The sequence below is a fragment of the Hemiscyllium ocellatum genome, chromosome 31 (assembly GCF_020745735.1).
Source record: "Hemiscyllium ocellatum isolate sHemOce1 chromosome 31, sHemOce1.pat.X.cur, whole genome shotgun sequence".
In the NCBI taxonomy this organism is placed as follows: Eukaryota; Metazoa; Chordata; class Chondrichthyes; order Orectolobiformes; family Hemiscylliidae; genus Hemiscyllium; species Hemiscyllium ocellatum.
Genome location: NC_083431.1, coordinates 19,077,663 through 19,099,796, shown reverse-complemented (window position 1 = coordinate 19,099,796; position 22,134 = coordinate 19,077,663). Strand labels below are relative to the sequence as shown.

Sequence of the window (22,134 nt, the reverse complement as noted above, 5' to 3'; positions counted from 1 at the left end):
GATTTCTATGGATGAGAAATTGGTATTTGCATACTTGTGTAATGTTGGCATTATGTAGCATGCAATGTAGTATTCTAAACTGGAGTGTCCCATTCAGGCCTCAAGGCCCAATTCCTAATATTCATATCCCAAGTTGAATTTAGTGAGGGGAGACCTTTGATTCTCCACATGGTCAAAAATGAAAATACATTTTCCCATCAGATAGTAAATGTGGGTGCCGAACATCAAAATTCCACTGTTACATTAAATAGCATTCATTGTGATTGGGCACAAAAACAAGTATACTTACTTAGGATGAATTAGTGATTCTGTCACCTGCAATACTCATTCTAAATAATAGGATAAGTGCTAGAAATGAAAAGATGCACAAAACTACTAGTTTTTTTCCAAACAAGCTACATAAACCATTTCTATTTTTTATTATAAGAATTGATATTGCTTATAAGTCTTTAAAGGATGATAATACACCGCCTGATATCAACTCAGGAAAAAAATTCAAACCCACAAATCTAAGAGCATGATGTGGAATTCTTACATATACACAGCAATTAGTTCTTTCTGGCTAACAGTTGAATTTAAAAGCAGGACAAAAATCAAGCCTCAGAGGTTTCTGCATTTTTGATGTATACTTTGTACTCCATATTTTTACTTTAGCTGAGGTTGACTGTATGGCAGATGAAAGTATTGCAAAGTAAGGCATATTAAATTATTCAAAGCCCTGCAGCAATAACCAAATAAATCTAAATCTTCAAAATTTAGCTGCAATGTATGCAGAATACACTTAATTCTGTGAAAGACTACTTTTTCTCAAAGGCATCTCAGTAGTACAAAGGACCACAAATTATACCGGTTTACTACGTTGCCTGTAGGAGGCACCAAAGGCACGTGGAATTTAAATGCCACGCAGGATGAACACGGCTTTGCATGAATCTGAAACTATAATAGGTTCTTCCTGTCAATCAAGACCAATTTCTTCAACATAAGGACATACTTCCAAATGTAACTTTTTTTGCACGCGATGCTATTAAGATCACAAAAATCCATCTTTATTTCTCCTACCAAGGTGTAAGCATGGGCACATTTGGGAGAAACGTCCAATATAAAATGCTATTTTCTTAAACCTTTGACATTGCAATTTATTAGAGAGACTATGAATTTTCAGTTTACTTTAGCCACTGCTGGCTTGGCATGATTAGATTAGGTTAGATTAGGTTCCCTACAGTGCGGAAACAGGCCCTTCGGCCTAACTGGTCCACACCAACCCTCCGAAGAGTAACCCAGCCAGACCCATTTCCCTCTGACTAATGCACCTTGCACTTGGATAATTTAGCATGGCCAATTCACCTAACCTGCACATCTTTGGACTGTGGGAGGAAACCGGAGCACCCGGAGGAAACTCACGCAGACACAGGGAGAACGTGCAAACTCCACACAGACAGTTGCCAGAGGCTGGAATCGAACCTGGGACCCTAGTGCTGTGAGGCAGCAATGCTAACCACTTGATGTTTCTCAGCCAGAATGCCTCCCAAATCAAGGTAATTAATGACACTGCCCTACTGATTGTCAATCTTGCCACTGATGTCAGTTAAGCAGCAACCCACTGAAACTGGGTGTTATGTGGCAGGTGGAAAAATACACCAAGCATTGTAATATTTGACCATGACAGGTTTCAATATTTCTTGTACCCTATTTTGACAGATTAGATTAGATTAGATTAGATTAGATTAGATTACTTCCAGTGTGGAAACAGGCCCTTCGGCCCAACAAGTCCACACCGACCCGCCGAAGCGCAACCCACCCATACCCCTACATTTACCCCTTACCTAACACTACGGGCAATTTAGCATGGCCAATTCACCTGACCCGCACATCTTTGGACTGTGGGAGGAAACCGGAGCACCAGAGGAAACCCACGCAGACACGGGGAGAACGTGCAAATTCCACACAGTCAGTCGCCTGAGTCGGGAAATGAATCCGGGTCTCAGGCGCTGTGAGGCAGCAGTGCTAACCACTGCCACCGTGCCGCCAGATGGAAAATGGCAGGAAAGGCAACCTCGCTGGAACAACTGAATGCCATTCTCCCTGTCCTGAAAATGCACTTCTTCCTTTCTTCAGTCATTTACAGAACATTTGCGCAATTCTACTGTAGCTTGCAATTACAGTGCTAGGAAGACAAAGCAATCTTTGGAGGTATGGGTGATTACATTCAAATCTTCTTCACCAAAAATGAACATAAGATTTTATGCACAATCTGTATTCCAAAAAAATCCCCTCCACAATAATTACTTGTTAATTACTTATTAATACATGGAAAGCCATTTATAAACTTTGCAGACCATTTCGTAATTAAATCTTTCTTCAGTTCGGAGGTAGACATTAATAGCATAAAGACACAGCAGCTAATGATGGGGGGCAGCTAAGAAGATTTCCTTTGATCCCTCGAATTCCACGCAGTCCAAGACCATTCATTTGAAAGCCATTAATGCAGCAGGTCAGTGAATATTTTTAAAGTTGAAGATAGAATGATTCCCCTACCTGATAGGAACCTTACATTACCATTGCAGACATGAATATGGCATTCGAAGCTGAGATCAACCATGATCTCACCGAATGACATAGACTGAAAGGGCCAAACAGTCTTTTTTGTCTAAATTCAAATGTCCTTATTTGATGTTTAGACGATTCAAAACCAACTCTATTTGATCCTGTTGAGTTTCACTTGGAATTGGTACATTCTAGCAACTGCACATATTTTATTTTTAACTATCACCTTGCAGTCATTTGGATTTTTGCTATTCAGGATTAGTTGACACTTTCACATTCTAATATTTGAACTCACTATCCCACTAGGCTATTACAAAACAGCTACAAAGAGCTCAACTTTGATCTAATAACCAATCCAAGCTATTTAAATTTAGTACAGTTCAAAAGCAGGGACAAATCAAAGCTTGATCAGATTACATTTATCAGTTGCAATTGGTATACTTGGACATTCTTAACCTTTCAATATTAAAGAAGCAAATCACAGCAAAACTATTCAATGAATTTAAAGATTTTATAACTTAAAGTTCCAATTCAGATCTCATGATAAGTTTCAAAATTCCTTTGTACAGAAAGAATTCAGCATGCACCGAAACAGCTCTTCACTTACTGAAGCTTCCTGGTCCAGCTGGACCTTTCAGCACTTCCACTGCTCAAACAAAATTTAATAGAGATATAGCCTCATCACCAAACTAGATCTTGGCATTTTCCACCTTCTAAAAAATTCCTTTTTTCATGCTTCCCACTGTACTGAGCAAATTGTCATCCTCAGGTGATTTATTTAACCTCAGGTTATGTCTCAATTCATTTGGTTTTCTCTCCTTTTAATTAATTGGTCTTTTTTCCCTAAATACTGCCCTTTGTTTGAACTTTCTTACATGAACACAAAACCAAGCATTTCAATTGTCATCTTGCATACCTACACTATCCATATCATGACTATTATTGATGAGGCAATCTCTGGACATTGTCTTGTATTGTGGCCTGACCACATTCCCCTTTCAAGCTCAATTCTTTGAATATGGATCGAGAGAAAGTCTCATTTAGGTCACTGGCTGCGCACTTTCCAATTCCCAAATATCAAACGTAGGCATTTAATCCATCATACATCACTACAGCAGCTCTCCACCATGTCTGCAATACTCATCTTCACTCTTTTGGATGATCATTCACTATTAGTCGTTTAAGAGCATCGTTGGGCAAAATAAGAAATTTAAGTGTCATCAAGAAAGATGAAGAATATGTTGCTTGTCATTTTGCGCCTTGCCCCAACTTTCTTTAACCCTGAATTTGGATCTGTAGTTTCTCTCCTATCAGAATTCATTTTGATGAGACCCACCTTACTCACCATAGCCAATTCCCACAAAAAGTATTGATTGCTCAACTTCCCTTTCTGGCTCTCATGTTACCCAACTTAAACGTTCTCTCCAATAGTCTCTATCAAGTTTATTGTCAAAGATTGCAAAAATTTGTTAATTCCTCTGTCCTTAGAAAACTAGCTCCATACCATTCCCTCTCCAAAATCCTTGAACAGTTGGCCTCCTTCTAAAATCTTGTCTATCTTTAAATGAGCTTGTTTGAATCTCTTCAAATAGAATTCATTTGACATGGTTGAGTATAAATTTCTATTTCAATACCTGTCATTCAGCTGGATGACATTCCACTTTTCTTGTTCTATTCTCCTCTTTCCTGTCAAAGTAGAGACTCAGCAATTGCAGCTTTCCTTTTTACAGTTACACTTTACTTCTGCATCAATATCGCCTGAGGTCAGTTCCATAACATCGTCTAACTCCATCCTTGCTAGAACTAATTTGTAGCCAAAATCCTCTCACATGGCTTTAATAACTATTAGGTTTGCCTACCCTCCTCAGAATTGAGGTAATTCAAAACACTATCTTTATGCACGTGTAGGCTTCTGCTCAAGCAATGCCTGAGTTTTAGAACTATCACCACTATTTTCAAATACTACATATACTCATGTACATATTGAATTTTTAAGATTACTTTTAAAGGATCAATTTTGAGGTCAACAAAGACACAGGCACTGGTTTTGAGGGGCTAAAATTCATGCTGCAGTTCGAAGTACCGTATTATTGGCAAAAGTTGATTTGATCACTCAACTAACCTCAAGCAAAGAAAAAAAAACAAAGTTTAACGATAAAGATAATTAACAGTTAAAGCAAGAGACTGGCACAAAAATTTAACGTCAAAGATTCGTTGAAATCCTTCAAAATCACACTGCTCAATATAGTCATGGCCTGGTGTAATGGCACACTTAAAATGAAGCCTTAAATTTGGAATGTGTAAGTGTCTTGAACTTTCACACCAAATTCTTCTATTCCCCTTCCATTTACTCTCATATCATAAACCTCAACAATATTAACAAATTTTTCAAAGAATTAAAGATATACCAGTACGCAGCTAATATACCTGGCTTTTAATCAGATGTAATAGCACAATTAAAATGGTTAACTTTATAACGATATTAACTTTTGGATGTATAGTGAACAGTGTCCAATAGGTACCGATAGACTTAGTATTGGGCTGAATGAAATGAATCAAAACTTGCTGTAATAAACCAAATGCAGTGAGTTATGAATGAATGAATGAATGAATGGAAACGCAATATAGTAAATACAGCGGGGTGAGTAGAGTACAAATATGAATGAATGAATGAATGAATGCGATTTTGTTTAAATGGTTATTGTGAAAATACAATTTTCTTTATAAGAGGGTCAACTTATACACGAGATATATGGAAAATACAAGAACTTTTGGCCAAAATAAGAGATTGACATATACATGAGATCGACCTATATGTGGGTATATACAGTATCGCTAGTTTACTGAAATCCTACAGTCCTCCCAGATCATTGCATTGTTTCAATTTTGGTCTCTTGAATGTTTCAGAATGTAATTGTTTCACTTACAGACTGCTGTACCTTCAGCTGTGAAATTCTGTACCCACGTTGCCCTACATTTTCCTTCTTTAGGACGGAGAATTAAATCTCTTATCAAACTTGTCAAACATCGTGCGTGACCGTCAATACTCATTTCTAACACTCAAAATACCTTGGGATACTTAATTACATTGAAAAGGTCCAAATCCATGCAACTTGTTGCTTACTTATTGAAACTCAGTCACAAGCACAGGCTTGTCTTTCTACAATTGTATTTCAAATACATGGGGCATTTCAAAGTCTTGGTGGGAAATACACCACCTCAAATGGACCAAAAGTGCAACTCAAAGGTAGTGCTAACTTATTGATCTCACTAGGAGGGTTGTGGGAATGACATTTGGAGCGTAATCTTGAGATGAAGCGAGGACGCAGGTGGGGTGACCTTCATTAACCCATTTCTAAAATTGATGGCGAACTGCTTTAACTTTAGGTTGTTTTAATCCATATATCGTAGCAATTTTACATATACTCTACCTACAAACCATACAAGGTCTAACAAATTAAGACCGAACAGCAGGCTTGAAGAAAAGCCCCTCGACCTAATACCTTGGGCATTCCATACATTATGTTTAGCAGTGTCAAAAATTAGATAAAGCCAAATCAAGTGAAAGCAAAACCAAAATTTAAATGGTGGAAGAGGATTGAAGAGTAAAATGACTGTTACTGGAGAAGCAATCCAGAAGCATGGGTTCAAAGTATAGCAGAATATTTGAGACATTTTTAATGAGGTAAATAAATAAATTTAATAAAAAGCTGGCTTCATAACCTGGTCTCATCAACATTAGTGACTGGGTATCTGTGACTTCATACACAGCACTGCAGATGACTCAACTGTATCTGAAATAGCCTTGTAGAACACAATTATATTGAAGTTAACTCACCGCTACTTAAATGCTGGCCTGGCCAAAAACCTAGCTCTTGTGCAAAGAATTAATGTCAGCAATGCTAGAAATAATTTAGATAAAAGCAAATCAATTTAAAACAAACAACAATTTAAATGATGGAAGAAATATCTTCCATCCCATTAAACTACCAGGATCATTACAGCAAATATACAATTAGGACTAAATAAATACCCAATCAGATGAGTCAGTCAAACCAAAGAAATGGAAAATCACATTGTAAGAGGATAACTTCTACCAAGAAAGACAGTTCAAAGTTCAATAAGGTTAGGAAATATCCTGTTAGTGTTGTGATCCTGCACTGCAATAACGTGTGCGCAAGCTCCATTAAAATATTACCTTTAGTGTGATACATAACAGCAGATTTCAAGTCAAATGACCCAAAGCTGTCCTTTCTGTCAAAGCCTCTGTGGTACCTTGGGTTTTCTTTGGCTGACGGCACCAAAGCATTGGTAGAAGAGGCTTGTTGTGGTGTTTCACTCCCAAAGTCTTTTGGGACAAAAACTATTGCACTTTGGCTTGTAGCAGCCATCTTTTGCAGGTCATTAACATGTGGTTCCATAGGCAAGGACATGCCCTCAGCAGAAACACCAGCAGCCACTGTGGCAGTCTTCATGACACTGCTGAGAACCTGAGGGCTAGTCCGTTTGTCTAATTCATAAGCCTTTGGAAACACAGCAATTTCAGGTCCTGTTGAAAGCAGTTCAGCACCCTGTGAAACCAAAGAGGCAGCACATTCAGCTTGAAACGTCACCTCCAGAGGTGGGTTGTCCACAGATCTTGCAGTGGCTAACTCAGGGCCAGCACTTGGCTCATTTATAAAAGATAATCCCCATTGGTTCTGGAAAATATCCCCCAGGTTTTGTTGAGTTGTCTGTGACGGCAGTTCCACTGGCTTCGTGCTAGGAAGCACAGATTGCATATTTGAAGGGTAGAAAAAGAGACCCTGCTTTCTTTGTTCCATGGCCATTGGGTCTGAGCCATCAGGGGACACAGAAGTCTCACTCCCAGAGGAGGCAGGCACTACAGTATTAGCAGCAGTAACTGTGTGGACTCCTGAAACAGCAATATGCCCATCAGTCACTCCTGAAGCCAAACCGTTAGAGAAGCTAGATGAGGTGACAGCTTTCACAGCAGACATAGGAACCTGTGACAAACGACCTGAAGCTAGTGCCTGAGTGTCCACAGCCAATGACTGATTTGAGGGTGATTTGTTGAGGTTCTCTTTAACTTTACTTGCATAACTAATCTTGGGAACAATTTTTGCACTACTGTTGTCCACTGGGAAGACTGGAGGTGGTTTAAATAGTGTCCAAGAGTCTTCCTTTGAAGTTACAGATGCTGCCTTTGATTTAGGCCGGTCTTCAAACTTTTTACCACCACTAGGTTTTCCATCAGAGTTCTTCCGTTGGGTTTCACCAGCTCCCATCTTCGCTCGAGCTGTGACTGGACTAACTGCTGTGAGTTCATACCTTCCACTGGGCTTAGCATTTTCTAGACGATTTGTCTTTTGCTCAGATATCTCAAGTTTGGCATTTTCAAGATCCAACTTTGGAGGACTTGGGTTCCCCTCGTGCTGCATGATTTTGTCTTGAAATAGATTTAAGTTCTCAATACTTTTGTCACTATTCCTCCTGCCTTTACGTTTCTTCGGTGTGGTGTAACCACTCTCAGATCCACTACCATCATTGTCGGCTGAATTCTTGACAGAAAATCCATTTGTAATATACCCAGAGCTGCTAGTTATAACACCATTGAGAAATGACAATGCCTCCTTCTTTTCAATTGATCTGTTATCCCTAGATTTATTATCAAAGACTTTGTCATTTTTTTTGTCCATACTGTTTTTGTGATTATAACTCTTTGTTTTATTACCCACTCGGTTATAAGTGATAGTTTTTGTTGTGTGCCTGGGGTTGAAATTAGTGTCTAAAAATTGCTTTCTGCCATTAGTTGCGCTGGAAGAAATCAAATTTACTTCTTCGGTTTCCTGGCTTGCTGCAAATTCAACCTCGTCTTCTGATCCAGCATCACCATTTAATTCTTCAAAACCTGAAATGAGACAAAAGGTTAGATCTTGATTATTCTTTTAAAATAGTTAAACAACTATCAGACATCTCTATTTCTCATGAGAACTGCTCTACAGTCCAGTAGGACATTGGTATTTTTTCATTTTAGTATAGAAGGAACAATAAAGGAGCAGTTATAAAGCACGACATTCGAGTAATTACTCATAATACAAAGAAGATCAATAAGCCAACAACAGTCCTCAAAAAAATGAACAGGTAAATCTTAACTATAGAAATTGCATTCAATGCACAAGTTGAGAAATAGAGGTCAGCAATCAGGACGTGAGCAGGTAGAAAAGCAAGGGGAGATAGAGCAAGAGCAGGTAGAAAAGCAAGGAAAACTAAGTTCAATAATGCCAAGACCTTGACTTACTTAGTAAGAGGAACCTTTAAAACATTACAAAACGGCAAAGAATTTGTAGAGACTCATATTCTATTTCCTTCTGGAACATTTTAAAATATTTAACAAGAATCACTTCCTCCCCATTCTAGGTCAGAGCAGTCTCCTGAGCTAAATCAAGAATTAAAGTTCCCTAAAAAACATCATAGCATAAGGAATGACACCAACTGACAAGAACATTCACTACTCTAGCTCTTCAAAAATAAGGAGAAAGTCTTTCCTGTCTGACATGCATGCCCCATTCTCCCTAGACTAACCTTCTCCGGAGTATCTCTCAAGGTGTCAGAGATATTTAAAATTAAGAGATTATCTTGTGTTTAATGTGCCTATTACTGATATGGACAAAACTCGGCAATATGAATTTGGAGAAAGAAATATTTAAAAGTAGGTGAAACTGGATTGAAATCAGAAGGAAATCTGCTGTTTTAATTTTAACCATTTAACTCCAGCATGGTCAGCTTGGATCAATTACAGCAATGTAATCATTGAAGGTTACATGTTCAAATCACGTTAAGCAGAATCTAAGCTGACATTTCAGTGCTGCACGAGTTGGCCACTGATTTTCATGCTAATTGTTGTGCATGCAAAAAACTACACTTCAGAAATAATTAATTAGCAATGAAACATTTTATAAGATTTGAAGATGCAGATACATGAACTAAAATCCTACTCCCACAATTATATTTTCATTAAAACAACTGGCTTATTGGTTCAGTATAGAAGTTTTTTTTTCTAAAAGAAATTTGAACAATAAGACATGGAAATGGAATGCAATCTAGTAATAAAGAATCTAGATCCTTCACAATGGCATATCTTTCAAGACACACAAATGTAAATTATCATTACAGTACATTGGATAATGGATTTTCTTACATGATTTGTTCATCTATGGGTGAGCACACTGGAATCACAGGTTAAATATTATTACCCAGTAGCTACAATGCTCACACTATCCAAACCAATTTTACAGGGAAGTACAGCCATTTATAGATGCAAGCTTTCAGTACACAATTTAGTAGTCTTATTCAAAGAGTCGACATGGGCTGACATCTAGGAAAGTTTTATGGAACAGCAAAAAACTCTCTGGTCACTTCGGGCCCAATGGAAACTGCCCCTTCATTTAAAACACTCACCAACTTTAGATTTTATTGTTAACTCCCAATCTGAGACAGTCTGCTTCTGTTCAAAATCTAGCAGTCTAAGTAAATTCCAAAGCACCATTTATCAGCTGATAATTTGTTCCCACTTGCCGTCAACAGATCCTTGTCTCACTCAGCAGCTTCAGACTGTGATGGATTTCTGAGTGAGCACTACAGGTTCTCCAGGGAGTGGAGTACATAATGAAAAATGCAACTATAAAAGATTGAGACACTAATAGCAAAGGTTTGGTCAGAATGTGTAATTTTCATAAATTCATTCCTACTTAAAATCTGTCGTGCACAAGTTTAAGAGTATGTGAAACACAGGGTACATATTGTCCCTTCCTGTCAAACAGTTGATCACATACAGTGCGAACCAGTTGTGGAATGAAGCTCTCTCACTACCACATTACTGCGCCTTCAACGGGAAGGAAAGGATGGCTGAGTAGTTATGACTTAGAGACCTCTCTGTTATTCAATACATTGAAAATAAACATATGTTAAATTAACGAACATTCTATCTTTGTCTCTACAATGATCTGCTACACGATCAATTGATATTTATCTCTTCTACTTAAATGAAGCACAGAGGAACCTCGATTATCCGAACATCGAGTTATCCGAAGGAGATCTCAATGTCCCGATAGAAACATTACGTCAAACAGCTAATACAACCCCGATAGCGTCTTTTGTTTGCAGGTACAATGATTAAAAAATGAACTCAGCTCACTGAAATGCTGCTGAGAAGAGTCCTGGACAGTCCAAGCACTGTCTCCAAATGAAGGAACCCTAAACCTCCCCCCTTCTCCAGATAATCTCTCCAACATTGTCCTGCACAGGGTAGAGGTGGAACCCGTCAAAATGTTGCGTGCATGCGTGTATACATGCACCCCAAAAAGGCAGGTGGGAGTCGGATGGTGGGTGGGGATGGACAGGGATATGGGGTTGAGGGAGCAGGGTTGGGGGCAGGAGGAGTTGGGGCAGGGTCTCGTTCATAGTGTGCCTTTGCAGAGACTCCTGAACAGGGAACAGACCTTACGGAAAACTCCGAGCCACAGAAGAAATCAATTAACCGAATAATCAATTACCCAATGAAATAATGCCTGCCCATCTAGCTCGGATAATCGAGGCTCCTCTGTATTTGTGCACAGTGTAATCAAGCATGAAAACTTTAAAACAAACCAAATCTCTCGATATTAGAAGTAACATGTATTTTGTGAAGTCAGCAACTGACGCAGGAAGGAGTCTGGATAGCACAGTCGATACAGCATCAGACTTTTAAATCAAGGGTCAAGGCCCTTTTCATTCCTGGGTGGCTCAGTGGTTAGCACTGTTGCCTCAGAGCACCAGGGACCCCCAGGTTCAATTCCAGCCTTAGATGACCATGGGGAGTTTGCACAATTCTCCCAGAGTCTGAGAGAATTTCCTGTGGGTCCTCCGGTTTCCTCCCACAGTCCACAGCAGGTTAGCTGGATTGGCCATGCAAAATTACCCTGTAGTATTCAGAGATATACAGATTAGGTTGGTTAAGTAAGGTAAATATCAGGTTATTGGGATAGGGTGGGATGCTCCTTAGAGGTTCGGTGCAGACAGAAAAGATGAGTCAAATGGCCTCTACTTGCACTGTAGGGATTCAATAAATCTATGTTTTAATACTTAAAAGGTTCCCTGGTGCTATTTTCTTTAAAAGAAAGTGAACTCATGCAATAGCATATAAATAAAACAGACAGGCAACATAACTATGACGCATTAAATGGTTAGTACAATTACAATGTAATACAGTCTTGCCATGACCTCTGTTCTGAAGAGTCATATTGGACTCAAAACTTTAAGATTATTTCTCTCTCCAGAAATGCTTCCAGGCCATTTGTTTTTATTTCAAATTTCCAGCATCCACATCATCCTGCCTTTATTCAGAGATCAAACACATTTGCTAATCCAAATTAGTCTAACCAAATGACTTCGTTATATAACGCATGTACAAGAAAGCTAACCAATCACAAAACTTTTCAGAAGGAACAGTTAACACAATTGCTTCATCAAAACAAGTGGACAGCAATTTGTTACACAGCATGAAGAGAATGCTTGTCCTTTCATGATGGTTAAAATTATTCAAGACTAACTATTATGAACTAAATTTTCAAACTGATCAATATTAGGGAAGTATGGCAAAAAAAAATCAATTTTCCTTTAAATGCTATTTAAAAATCACCCAACAAAATCAATGAGCAACTTTGAAACATTTTATTCATTAAACTTTCATCTACCTTGTGGCACAGTGGTAGTGCCCCTATCCCTGGACTAAGAGCCCCAGGTTCCAGCCACACCTGCTCAAGGTGTGTAATTACATCACTGAACAGGATGATGAGAAAAAAAAAGATTAATTTTTTTTAAAAAGTCATTGGTCAAGGTGAGAGGGGACAGGGGCGGGCTAACTTCTTCACACAGAAAGTGGCGCATGTATGAAACAAACTGCTAAGGAACTGATTGGGGCAGGTAGAATCACAACATTTAAAAGACATTTGGATGGGCTAAAGAATAGGAAGGGTTCAGAGAGTAATGATCAAATACTGGCAAATGGGAATACGTGAGAATGGGGATGCCAGGTCGGCACAGACAAGTTGACCAAAGGGTTGGAGGATTTGAGCTATAGGGAGAGGTTGAATAGGCTAGGGTTGTTTTCCTTGGAGTGTCAGAGGCTGAGGGGTGACCTTATGTAGGTTTATAAAATCATGAGGGTCATGGATATGGCAAATAGACAAGGTCTCTTCCCTGGGGTCATGGAGTCCAGAATTAGAGTGCATAGGTGTATGACTCCATGATTCTATGCTGGACCTGTAATGTAACATGGAGTTGAGATGCTCCGCAAGTGAACTATGAAAGCCTCAAAACAGCAAATAAAGATTCAAATTACCTTTAAATGGGAAGATTATTTAGAAAAGAAGGAATTCAATTAAAACAGAACAAACACATTCTATTTCAAGAAAATGCTGCACTTGAGTTATATAACTTTACTACAATAAAGCTATTACTGCTATAAAACTGCCACTTCAAACCAAGTAAGAGCAAACTTCAAGCTAAAGATTCTGGAAATTTTTCTGGATTGTTTATTGCCCTCAATGAACTCAAGAGTTACATCAAATTCAGAGTAGCTCAAGGGTTTTTCACCAGTGTTAAATAACTTTACTGTAATTTTACTCATCCACTGACAGAATTAGAGACGGTCATTTGCACCACTTTTTGAACAAGAAGCGATTTTTCACAATTTTTTTTCTCTGTATGCAGGTGTGAGACAAAGTGAAAGACAACAGGTGGACAAATCTTTATTCAATTTCCACCACCAGGAAGAAAGGAAACACCCAAGTGGCCAGTGACAAGCATTGCCCTTCTCAGAGGTCAATGCTGAGTGATGAAACAGTGAAGGGGAGAGCAGGAATTAAATCAAAATTGAGTTGGAGGGGGAAGATAATGCACACCACTCCCTGCCATACCCACCTGTTCCTGAAAGTTGGTGTTTGTGGACACCACGTGCTCTTTCTCCAGGGACACTCGGACTCTGACATAATCACGGAAGCAGGGCAGGCAATCAAGAAGTTTTTTTTTAAAAAGACAAATTTAATCAAATTAAGAGGCAAATCAAGCATCTGTCTATATTCTGTATTATACTTGATCATAGAAATCAGATTCACTACAGGGCATTTGACCCAACAAGTCCACACCAATCTGCCGAGGAGTAATCCACCCAGACCCATTTCCCTACTACTCTATATTTATCCCTGACTAATGCACCTAACCTACACATCCCTGAACACTATGGGCAATTTAGAATGCCCAATTCACCTGTCCTGCACATCTTTGGATTGTGGGAAGAAACTGGAGCATCCAGAGGAAACCCACGCAAACATGTGCAAACTCCACACAGACAGTTGCCCAGGTCCCTGGTGTTGAGAGTCATAGAGACGTACAGCACGGAAACAGATCCTTTTGTCCAACATGTCCAAACCAACCAAATATCCCAACCCAACCTAGTTCCACCTGACAAAACCCAAACTATATCCCAGCAGATCAAGCAGCATCCTAGGAGCAGTAAAATCGACATTTCGGGCAAAAGCCCTTCATCAGGAATACAGGGCCCTGATGAAGGGCTTTTGCCTGAAACGTCGATTTTACTGCTCCTCGGATACTGCCTGAACTGCTGTGCTTTTCCAGCACCATATCGATCCAAACCCTTCCTATTCATACACCCATCCAGATGCCTTTTAAACAGTGCCTTCACCACTTCCTCAGACAACTCATTCCAAAGACGTACCACCCTCTGTGTCAAAAGGTTGCCCCCTTAGGTCTCTTTTATATCTTTCCCCTCTCACCCTAAACCTATGCACTCTAATGCTGGACTGCAAAACCCCAAGGAAGAGACCTTGTCTATTTACCATATCCATGACCCTCATGATTTTATAAACCTACATAACGTCACCCCTCAGCCTCTGACACTCCAAGGAAAACAGCCCCAGCCTATTCAACCTCTCCCTATAGCTCAAATCCTCCAACCCTGGCAACATACTTGTAAGTCTTTTCTGAATCCTTTCAAGTTTCACAACATCTTTTTGATAGGAAGGAGAGCAGAATTGCATGTAATATTCCAACAGTCCTGTACAGCGGCAACATGACCTCCCAACTAATGTACTCAATGCTCTGACCAATAAAGGAAAGCATACAAAACTTTGGCGGCACGGTGGCACAGTGGTTAGCACTGCTGCCTCACAGCGCCTGAAGACCCGGGTTCAATTCCCGACTCAGGCGACTGACTGTGTGGAGTTTGCACGTTCTCCCCGTGTCTGCGTGGGTTTCCTCCGGGTGCTCCGGTTTCCTCCCACAGTCCAAAGATGTGCGGGTCAGGTGAATTGGCCATGCTAAATTGCCCGTAGTGTTAGGTAAGGGGTAATGTAGGGGTATGGGTGGGTTTCGCTTCGGCGGGTCGGTGTGGACTTGTTGGGCCGAAGGGCCTGTTTCCACACTAAGTCTAATCTAATCTAAAAACGCCTTCTTCAATATTCTATCTACCAGCGACTCCACTTTCGAGGATCTATGAACCTGCTCTACAAGGTCTTTGTTCAGCAACACTCCCTAGCACCTTACCATTAAGTGTAGAAGTCCTGTTAAGATTTGCTTTCCCAAAATGCAGAATCTCGTATTTATCTGAATTAAACTCCATTTGCCACTTCTCAGCCCATTGGCCCATCTGATCAAGATCCTGTTGTAATCAGAGGTTACCCTATTCACCGCCCACTTCACATCCAATTTTGGTGTCTTCTGCAAACTCACTACCTATACTTCTTATGCTCACATTCAAATCATTTATATAAGTAATGAAAAGTAGTGGACCCAGTACCGATCCTTGAGGCACTCCACCAGCCACAGATCTCCAATCTGAAAAACAACCCTCCACCACCACCCTCTGTCTTCTACCTTTGAGCCAGTTCTGTATCTAAATGGCGAGTTCTTCCTGTATTCTGTGAGCTCTAACCTTGCTAACCAGTGTCCAATGGGGAACCTTGTCAAACGCTTTACTGAAGTCCACACAGATCACATCTACCGCTCTGCCCTCATCAATCCTCTTTGTTACTTCTTTAAAACACTCAAATCAAGTTTGAGAGACATGATATCCCATGCACAAAGGCATGTTGACTAACCTGAATCAGTCCTTGCCTTTTCAAATACATGTACATCCTGTCCCTCAGGATTCCTTCCAACAACTTGCCCACCACTGACGTCAGGCTCCCTGCTCCATAGTTCCCTGGCTTGTCCTTACCACCTTTCTTAAACAGTGGCACCACGTTAGCCAACTTCCAGTCTTCCGGCACCTCACTTGTGACTATCGATGATACAAACATTTCAGCAAGGGTCCCAGCAATCACTTCTCTAGCTTCCCACAGAGTTCCAGGGTACAGCTGGGGATTTATCCACTTTCACACGTTTCAAGACATCCAGCACTTTCTCTTCTGTGATCTGAACATCTTTCAAGATGTCACTATCTATTTCCCTACATTCTATACCTTCCACGTCCTTTTCCACAATAAATAATACTCGTTTAGTATCGCCCTCATCTTCTGCGGCTCCATACAAAGTCCGCCTGGCTGATCTTTGAGGGGCCCTATTCTTTCCCTAGTTACCCCTTTGTCCTTAATGTATTTGTAATAACCCTTTAGATTCTCCTTAACTTTATTTGCCAAAGCCAGCTCATGTTCCCTTTTTGCCTTCCTGATTTCCTTAAGTGTACTCCTACTGTCTTTATATTCTAAGAATTTACTCTATCTATCCTGTCTACACTTGACATATGCTACCTTCTTTTTCTGAACCAAACCCTCAATTTCTTCAGTCATCTAGCATTCCCTATACCTACCAGAGGCAGCAAGGCTAACCACTGAACCACCGTGCCGTCCCAAAAGGTTCAATGGAGGATGTGAACTCAACCTCTTCTCTCCCAGCAGCCTCACCACTCTGACGCAGAGATCCCACTTTGAGTCATTCATGCCAGTTCAGTTCTGGACAAATCTTTATTTACGCCCCTACCATGCAATGCCCAGATATCTGTCTAAATTGAAATTTGCATTTACCTGTATCCAAAACAAAAATAAAGTGACCAAGAGTACTTCACAAGTGTGTAATTGAAGTTCCATACTAAGACACAGATGGCCAATAACTTAGTTTAAAAAAAGTGTGTGCCACAAAGGGGGAGCAAAAGGCAGGCAAGGACACTTAAAAGTTCCAGAGCCAAGCATTGGCCAGCAAAGATGGAGCAATTACAATCACTCAGAAGGCTCAGGAAGCCAGATGTTTCAGTGATGGGGTTGCATATGGGGATTCGAAAGCATGGATACAAACAACAGACCGATTTGGAGACAAACAGTAGGCTAGCAGGCTTGGTTGTATAGGATTTGGTATGAGCTGGACATGGGCAAAGTTTTGGATTATTTTCAAATTCACAAAGAGCATGGAATGGAAGGCCAACCAGGTTTACCTCAAGTTAGCTGAGGGGTCATAAAATATGGTTAAGGGCTTCAGCAGCAGGTCGGCTGAGACACAAAGTTCCCTTCTCTCAGTCACCATAACTAAACATCCAAAAAGACCCAACAAAGAAACCCAAACATTTAAAAATAGTAGAATGTCCTGATTCACTTGTCGTGGATTTGGTTCCTGTACTTCAAAAAAGTTAAAATATATTGTGTTCTTCAGTAATTTCTAGAACCAAAATCAAGAAGCTTTTACATAAGGCTGAGTACTAAAACTGAACGTTTACATTGCTGGCTGTTGTCTATATTCGGGATACCAAGCAATAGCATTGCTATTAAGCATTTTATTTTCCTGTTTACAATAATATCAAACCACTTGGAAAGGAATAGCAAAAATTTTTGAGTAAATACATTACAACTGAACAAAGCCTACTTTAAGAAACAGAAAGGCTTGTTATATGCATGTTAACACAATTCAAAATTATGAAATTGAAATTCAATCCAGTGGAATAAACATAATATTGTCTAAGCAGAGAGACTCCTTTTAGAACAAATCACAGCAACAGCAAGCTCCACATAGATGGGAGACCTCTTTTCACACAGGTTAATTATATCTAGTTATATATTTGTTCATTATTATAAACAGCTCATCAAGCCATGATAAATGCTTAAATATAATGGCATTTCTTCATATAAACAACCCCTCAGATCTCTATCACAAGCAGTTGGAGTTAAGACAAAGTCCTCAACAAATTATTATAGTGTGTATCCTGGATAGCTTGAATGTTAATGTAAAGTTTAAAAATAACCATTGACTACCATGTTTGCCAGTATTCAAACACTTATGACAAACTACATATGTAGGAATGCTTCTGACATTACCGAATTCTCACCATTTCACATATTTTTTGAAAATATGCCTGTACACAATATACAGTATGCTCATTTAAATCCAGTGTGCTTGTAAGAATCAAGTACATAGTTCAACCTTACACTTAATGACAAACAGATGACTGATCTACACACTAAATTAAATGTATTTGAAGACATAAAAATGCATGAAAGATTTCTGAAATCAAAGTAATTCGATCCATAATGTAAATGAAACAAGTCATATCAGGTTATTTTGTGAATGTCACGCATTCTGCGCCTAGGCTTTCTTTACCTGAAGTAGGCCTTGGTGAGACCCAAAATTCTGTTTCACTCTGCAAACGCCCTGTCAATATACCGTAACTGAAATAATTTTGCCCTAAAAATTAAATGTTTTAAAAATATTAAATAAAGATCTCCAAACGAAAAAAGTGTTCGATGCTCCCGATTGTAACTGGACCGCTTACATACTTTCCCACGTTGCAAACTGTCTGTGCCAAACACTGCACCTGCCAAATAATGGACTCTTCCAAAATACCTCAAAAATTAAAGTACAAAATCACGAATACATATTTTCCGGGCGGGGGAGGGAATAGATCAAATTATGTAAGTAATGGTTCGCGTTATGAAACCAACCCTAATTGGGGGGGGGAATTAAAGAGAGAGACGAACATGAATCCTCGAGAGGAATCTGGAGGGTGTTAACTGTCGATCACCCTTGAAGACCAGAAGATCAAAAAAAACAAAAAAGTCAAATGCTAGAGCGGAAAAATAGACGAGGCGAGGAAGGGGCCGCTAGCAACACTCCCTGTCTTTCCTAGTTAGTGTGTGTCTGTGCATGAGAGTGGGATAACTGTTTATAAAGAATCTGTTTCCCCTTTCAAAAATAAGAACCCAGCAGCAATGCAGTCTCCTCCTGTTTGCCGGAGGTACATCGAGCTGGCGGGGAAATTGTTGTTTAAAAGGAGATGACCATTCAACTCTAAAGAGGGAGAGACTGTGTGTGTGTGTGTGTGTGTGTGTGGGTCTCCTCCAACATGGCGGACAGGAAATGGCAGCTGAAGAACATTCCAGTGAGCCGGCATCATCATCACCGCCACCACCATCATCATCATCATCCACGGGCCGGGAGGCCGGGGCCTGCGGCCTGCCCACTCCAACACACACACCGGCAAAGCCTCTTCGAAAGTGAAAAGCCGCCAACCATCCGCCACCACCGGCGGCACCCGCGCCTCATTCCCTCAGCAGAGAGAGGGAGGGAACGTGGAGGAGGGGGGAAAGACAGACGGCTACCGAGACACGGGGGGGTGGAAATTAAGATCCGGCCCGGCCTTCAGGGGCCTAAAAGAGTGTAACTGAAGGCACCAAGGTCACCAAGGAACCACGGCTGCAAACCTACCTCCCACCTCCCCACCACCACCATCATCAACCGACATTTTTTTTATAACCTCTCCCCGTCAATAACATTTACACCGGTTTGATAAGATCTCGGACTGGGCTCTCACCTGTTTTCTTCTTCTTTTTCTTCGTTTTCTGACCGTCTGAGACATCGCTTACTTTGGTGATTAAGTCGCCGGCGGCCTGCTGCTGTTGGGCGTCTCCATTGGTGAGAGGAGCGGGAGCTGAGGGCTGCTCGCGGCCGCACTTTTCGTCCATTGAACGCGAAGGGAGGGGGGGGGGGGGGGGGGAGGGTGAACAGAGACAGATAGACAGGCAGACAGACAGGGTGCTGACACTGCGCCTGCGTCCTACGTTTACCCAACTGGCGGCAGCTGATTCGACACGCCCGACCCCGGTCTGCCCTTCCCCTCCCTCTCCGACTCACTCTGTGACTCTGTCCCACTCGACGCGCGCACCGCTCCACTCCGAACGGCACATTCGACACAGTCCTTCCTTCTCCGTCTTCCACGCTCCGCCCCCAACGTCCTGGATCGTCTCGTGGCGAACGCAAGACCCGACTGTTTGATGAGTTGGCGCGGGGGCGACGCCACGCGATGGGCCGAAGGGTCTCTTCCTCTTCCACACCTCGCCCTCGATGGCGGGTCACCGCACTCGAAACCTTAACTCGCACCCCCTCCCTCCTCTGTTGCAGGATGCTGCTGATGTTCGGCCTTTGATTTCTGGGATCTTATTTTTTTTGGCCTTTTTGAGTCTCGGCCAAGAATTCCTGTTTTTTTTATTTCCTTTTCGCGCCGTTTTAAAACCTACTCTATGGTTCTATCCCTAAAAAAAAACTGCCGATGTTGGAAAAAAGGAAACAAACTCTTGGGTTCAGAAGAAGGGTCATTGGAGCCGAAACGTTAACCCTTTCTGTCCACACATGCTGCCAGACCTGCTGAGTTTTGCCCACAATTTCTGTTTTTGCTCAAAGTTAAAAATCACACAACACCAGGTTATAATCCAACAGGTTTAATTGGAAGCACTAGCTTTCGAAGCGCTGCTCCTTCATCAGGTGGTGGTTTTTGCTGTCTGTGATTCTTGCATCCAGCCTGCCACCCCCCAACCCTGACTGTCCATATCTGTCCCAGCTCATAAAATCTTCCTTTTAGTGTAACTGTAAAGGAAGATTTCTGCCCATCAAATCTCAGGCTTCTCAATTGGGTCATCCACCATCAGATAATTCTCCATTCCAAGAGGGATAGTTGGAGTGTGCCCATCTGTGGATTAGGAGTCCTGGATTCATAGTCATAGAGACGTACAGAATGGAAACAGATCTTTTGGTCCAATTTGTCCATGCCGATCAGATATCCAAAATTAATCTTGTCCCATTTGCCAAAATTTGGCGCATACCTCTCTAAACCCTTTGTATTCATATACCCATCCAGATGCCTTTTAAATGTTGAACTAGCCTCCACCACTTCCTCTGGCAGTTCATTGCATAAACGCACCACCTTCTGCATTTAAAAGTTGCCCCTTAGGTCCCTTTTAAATCTTTCCCCTCTCACCCTAACCTATGGCCTCTAGTTTTGGACTTCCCTACCCTGTGGAAAAGACCTTGACTGTTCACCCTGTCCATGTTCCTCATAATCTTCTAAACCTCTATAAGGTCACCCCTCAGCATCTGACCCTCCAGGGAAAATGTTCATTTCCCACCTGCTCCGAGGTGTACAATAACATATCTGCACAGGTTGTTTAGAACTTATGTAATCTTCAGCTTCACTTTCTTTCACCCACCCTCAACAACCTTTCGTGATTATACATCTATCTATCTCAACTTTGTATATATTTAAATGATCTAACATCTATAGCCCTCTGTGGTAAAGAATATCACACTTACTACTCAGATATGAGGAGGAAATTATTATCTGTTTTAAACGGACAATTGAACCTGCCTCCTCTACTGCCTCTGACTCTTGTAATACATACATGATGTCCTGCCATAATTATTACAACTAAATGTACAAAATCAACAGTTGAACCCAAAGCTAGCTAAGAGGGAGAGCTACTAGTACAGCACCTCAAGGCCCTGACTTGGAAATATACCTGATGAAGGGCTTTTGCCCGAATCGTCGATTTTACTGCTCCTCGGATTCTGCCTGAACTGCTGTGCTCTTCCAGCACCACTAATCCAGAATTTGGAAATATACTGCTGTTTTTCAAAATCCTGGAACTCCTTTTCTAACAGCATTATGGGTCTATTCACAGCACACGGACTGTAGTGGAAAATGCTGCCAAAATCGTCCCAAGGGCAATTAGGGATGGGCAATAAATGCTGGTCCAGCCAGTGTTACCCCAATCCCATGAATGAGTTTTTTAAACAAATAAATATATATATTAAAACACTATGTATAATTTCACTTAGTGTGAAATTCAGTGTGGAAGCAGGGCATTTGGCCCATCAAGCTCACACTGTCCCTTCAAGAGCAACCCCAATTTCCCATGGCTGATTCATCTACATTGCACGTCCCTGGACACTATAGGCAATTTAGCACAGCCAATCCATGCAATCTTTGGACTGGGAGGAAACCAGACCATCTGGCAGAAACCTGGGGACAATGTGCAAACTCTACACAGACTGTCATCTAAGACTGGAATCAAACCCAGGTCCTTGATGCTGTGAGGCAGCAGTGCTAGCCATTGTGCTGGCAGACTTGATTTCTAGCTTTGATGATAGGCCATTCACATAATGGATCACATGGCCTTCTGTGCTGTATGCCCCTGGGAATGATGGAGAAGGCATGCTGGACTGAATGGCCTCCCTCTCTGCTTTATCACTAAACTTTAAAAAATGCACTTATATTCA

General features: G+C 41.0%; 1 protein-coding gene across 1 annotated transcript in view; it reads right to left on the bottom strand.

The window, feature by feature from the left end:
* Window positions 1-19,547, bottom strand: part of nufip2 (nuclear FMR1 interacting protein 2) — a 32,991-nt gene extending 13,444 nt beyond the window's left edge. Inside the window, exons 1-2 of the mRNA XM_060847948.1 lie at window positions 19,397-19,547; window positions 6,743-8,455 (exon numbers count right to left, since the gene is read on the bottom strand). Of these exons, the coding sequence (XP_060703931.1) occupies window positions 6,743-8,455; window positions 19,397-19,547 (1,864 nt within the window). The remainder of the gene's footprint in view (window positions 1-6,742; window positions 8,456-19,396) is intronic.
* Window positions 19,548-22,134: the final 2,587 nt, after the last annotated feature.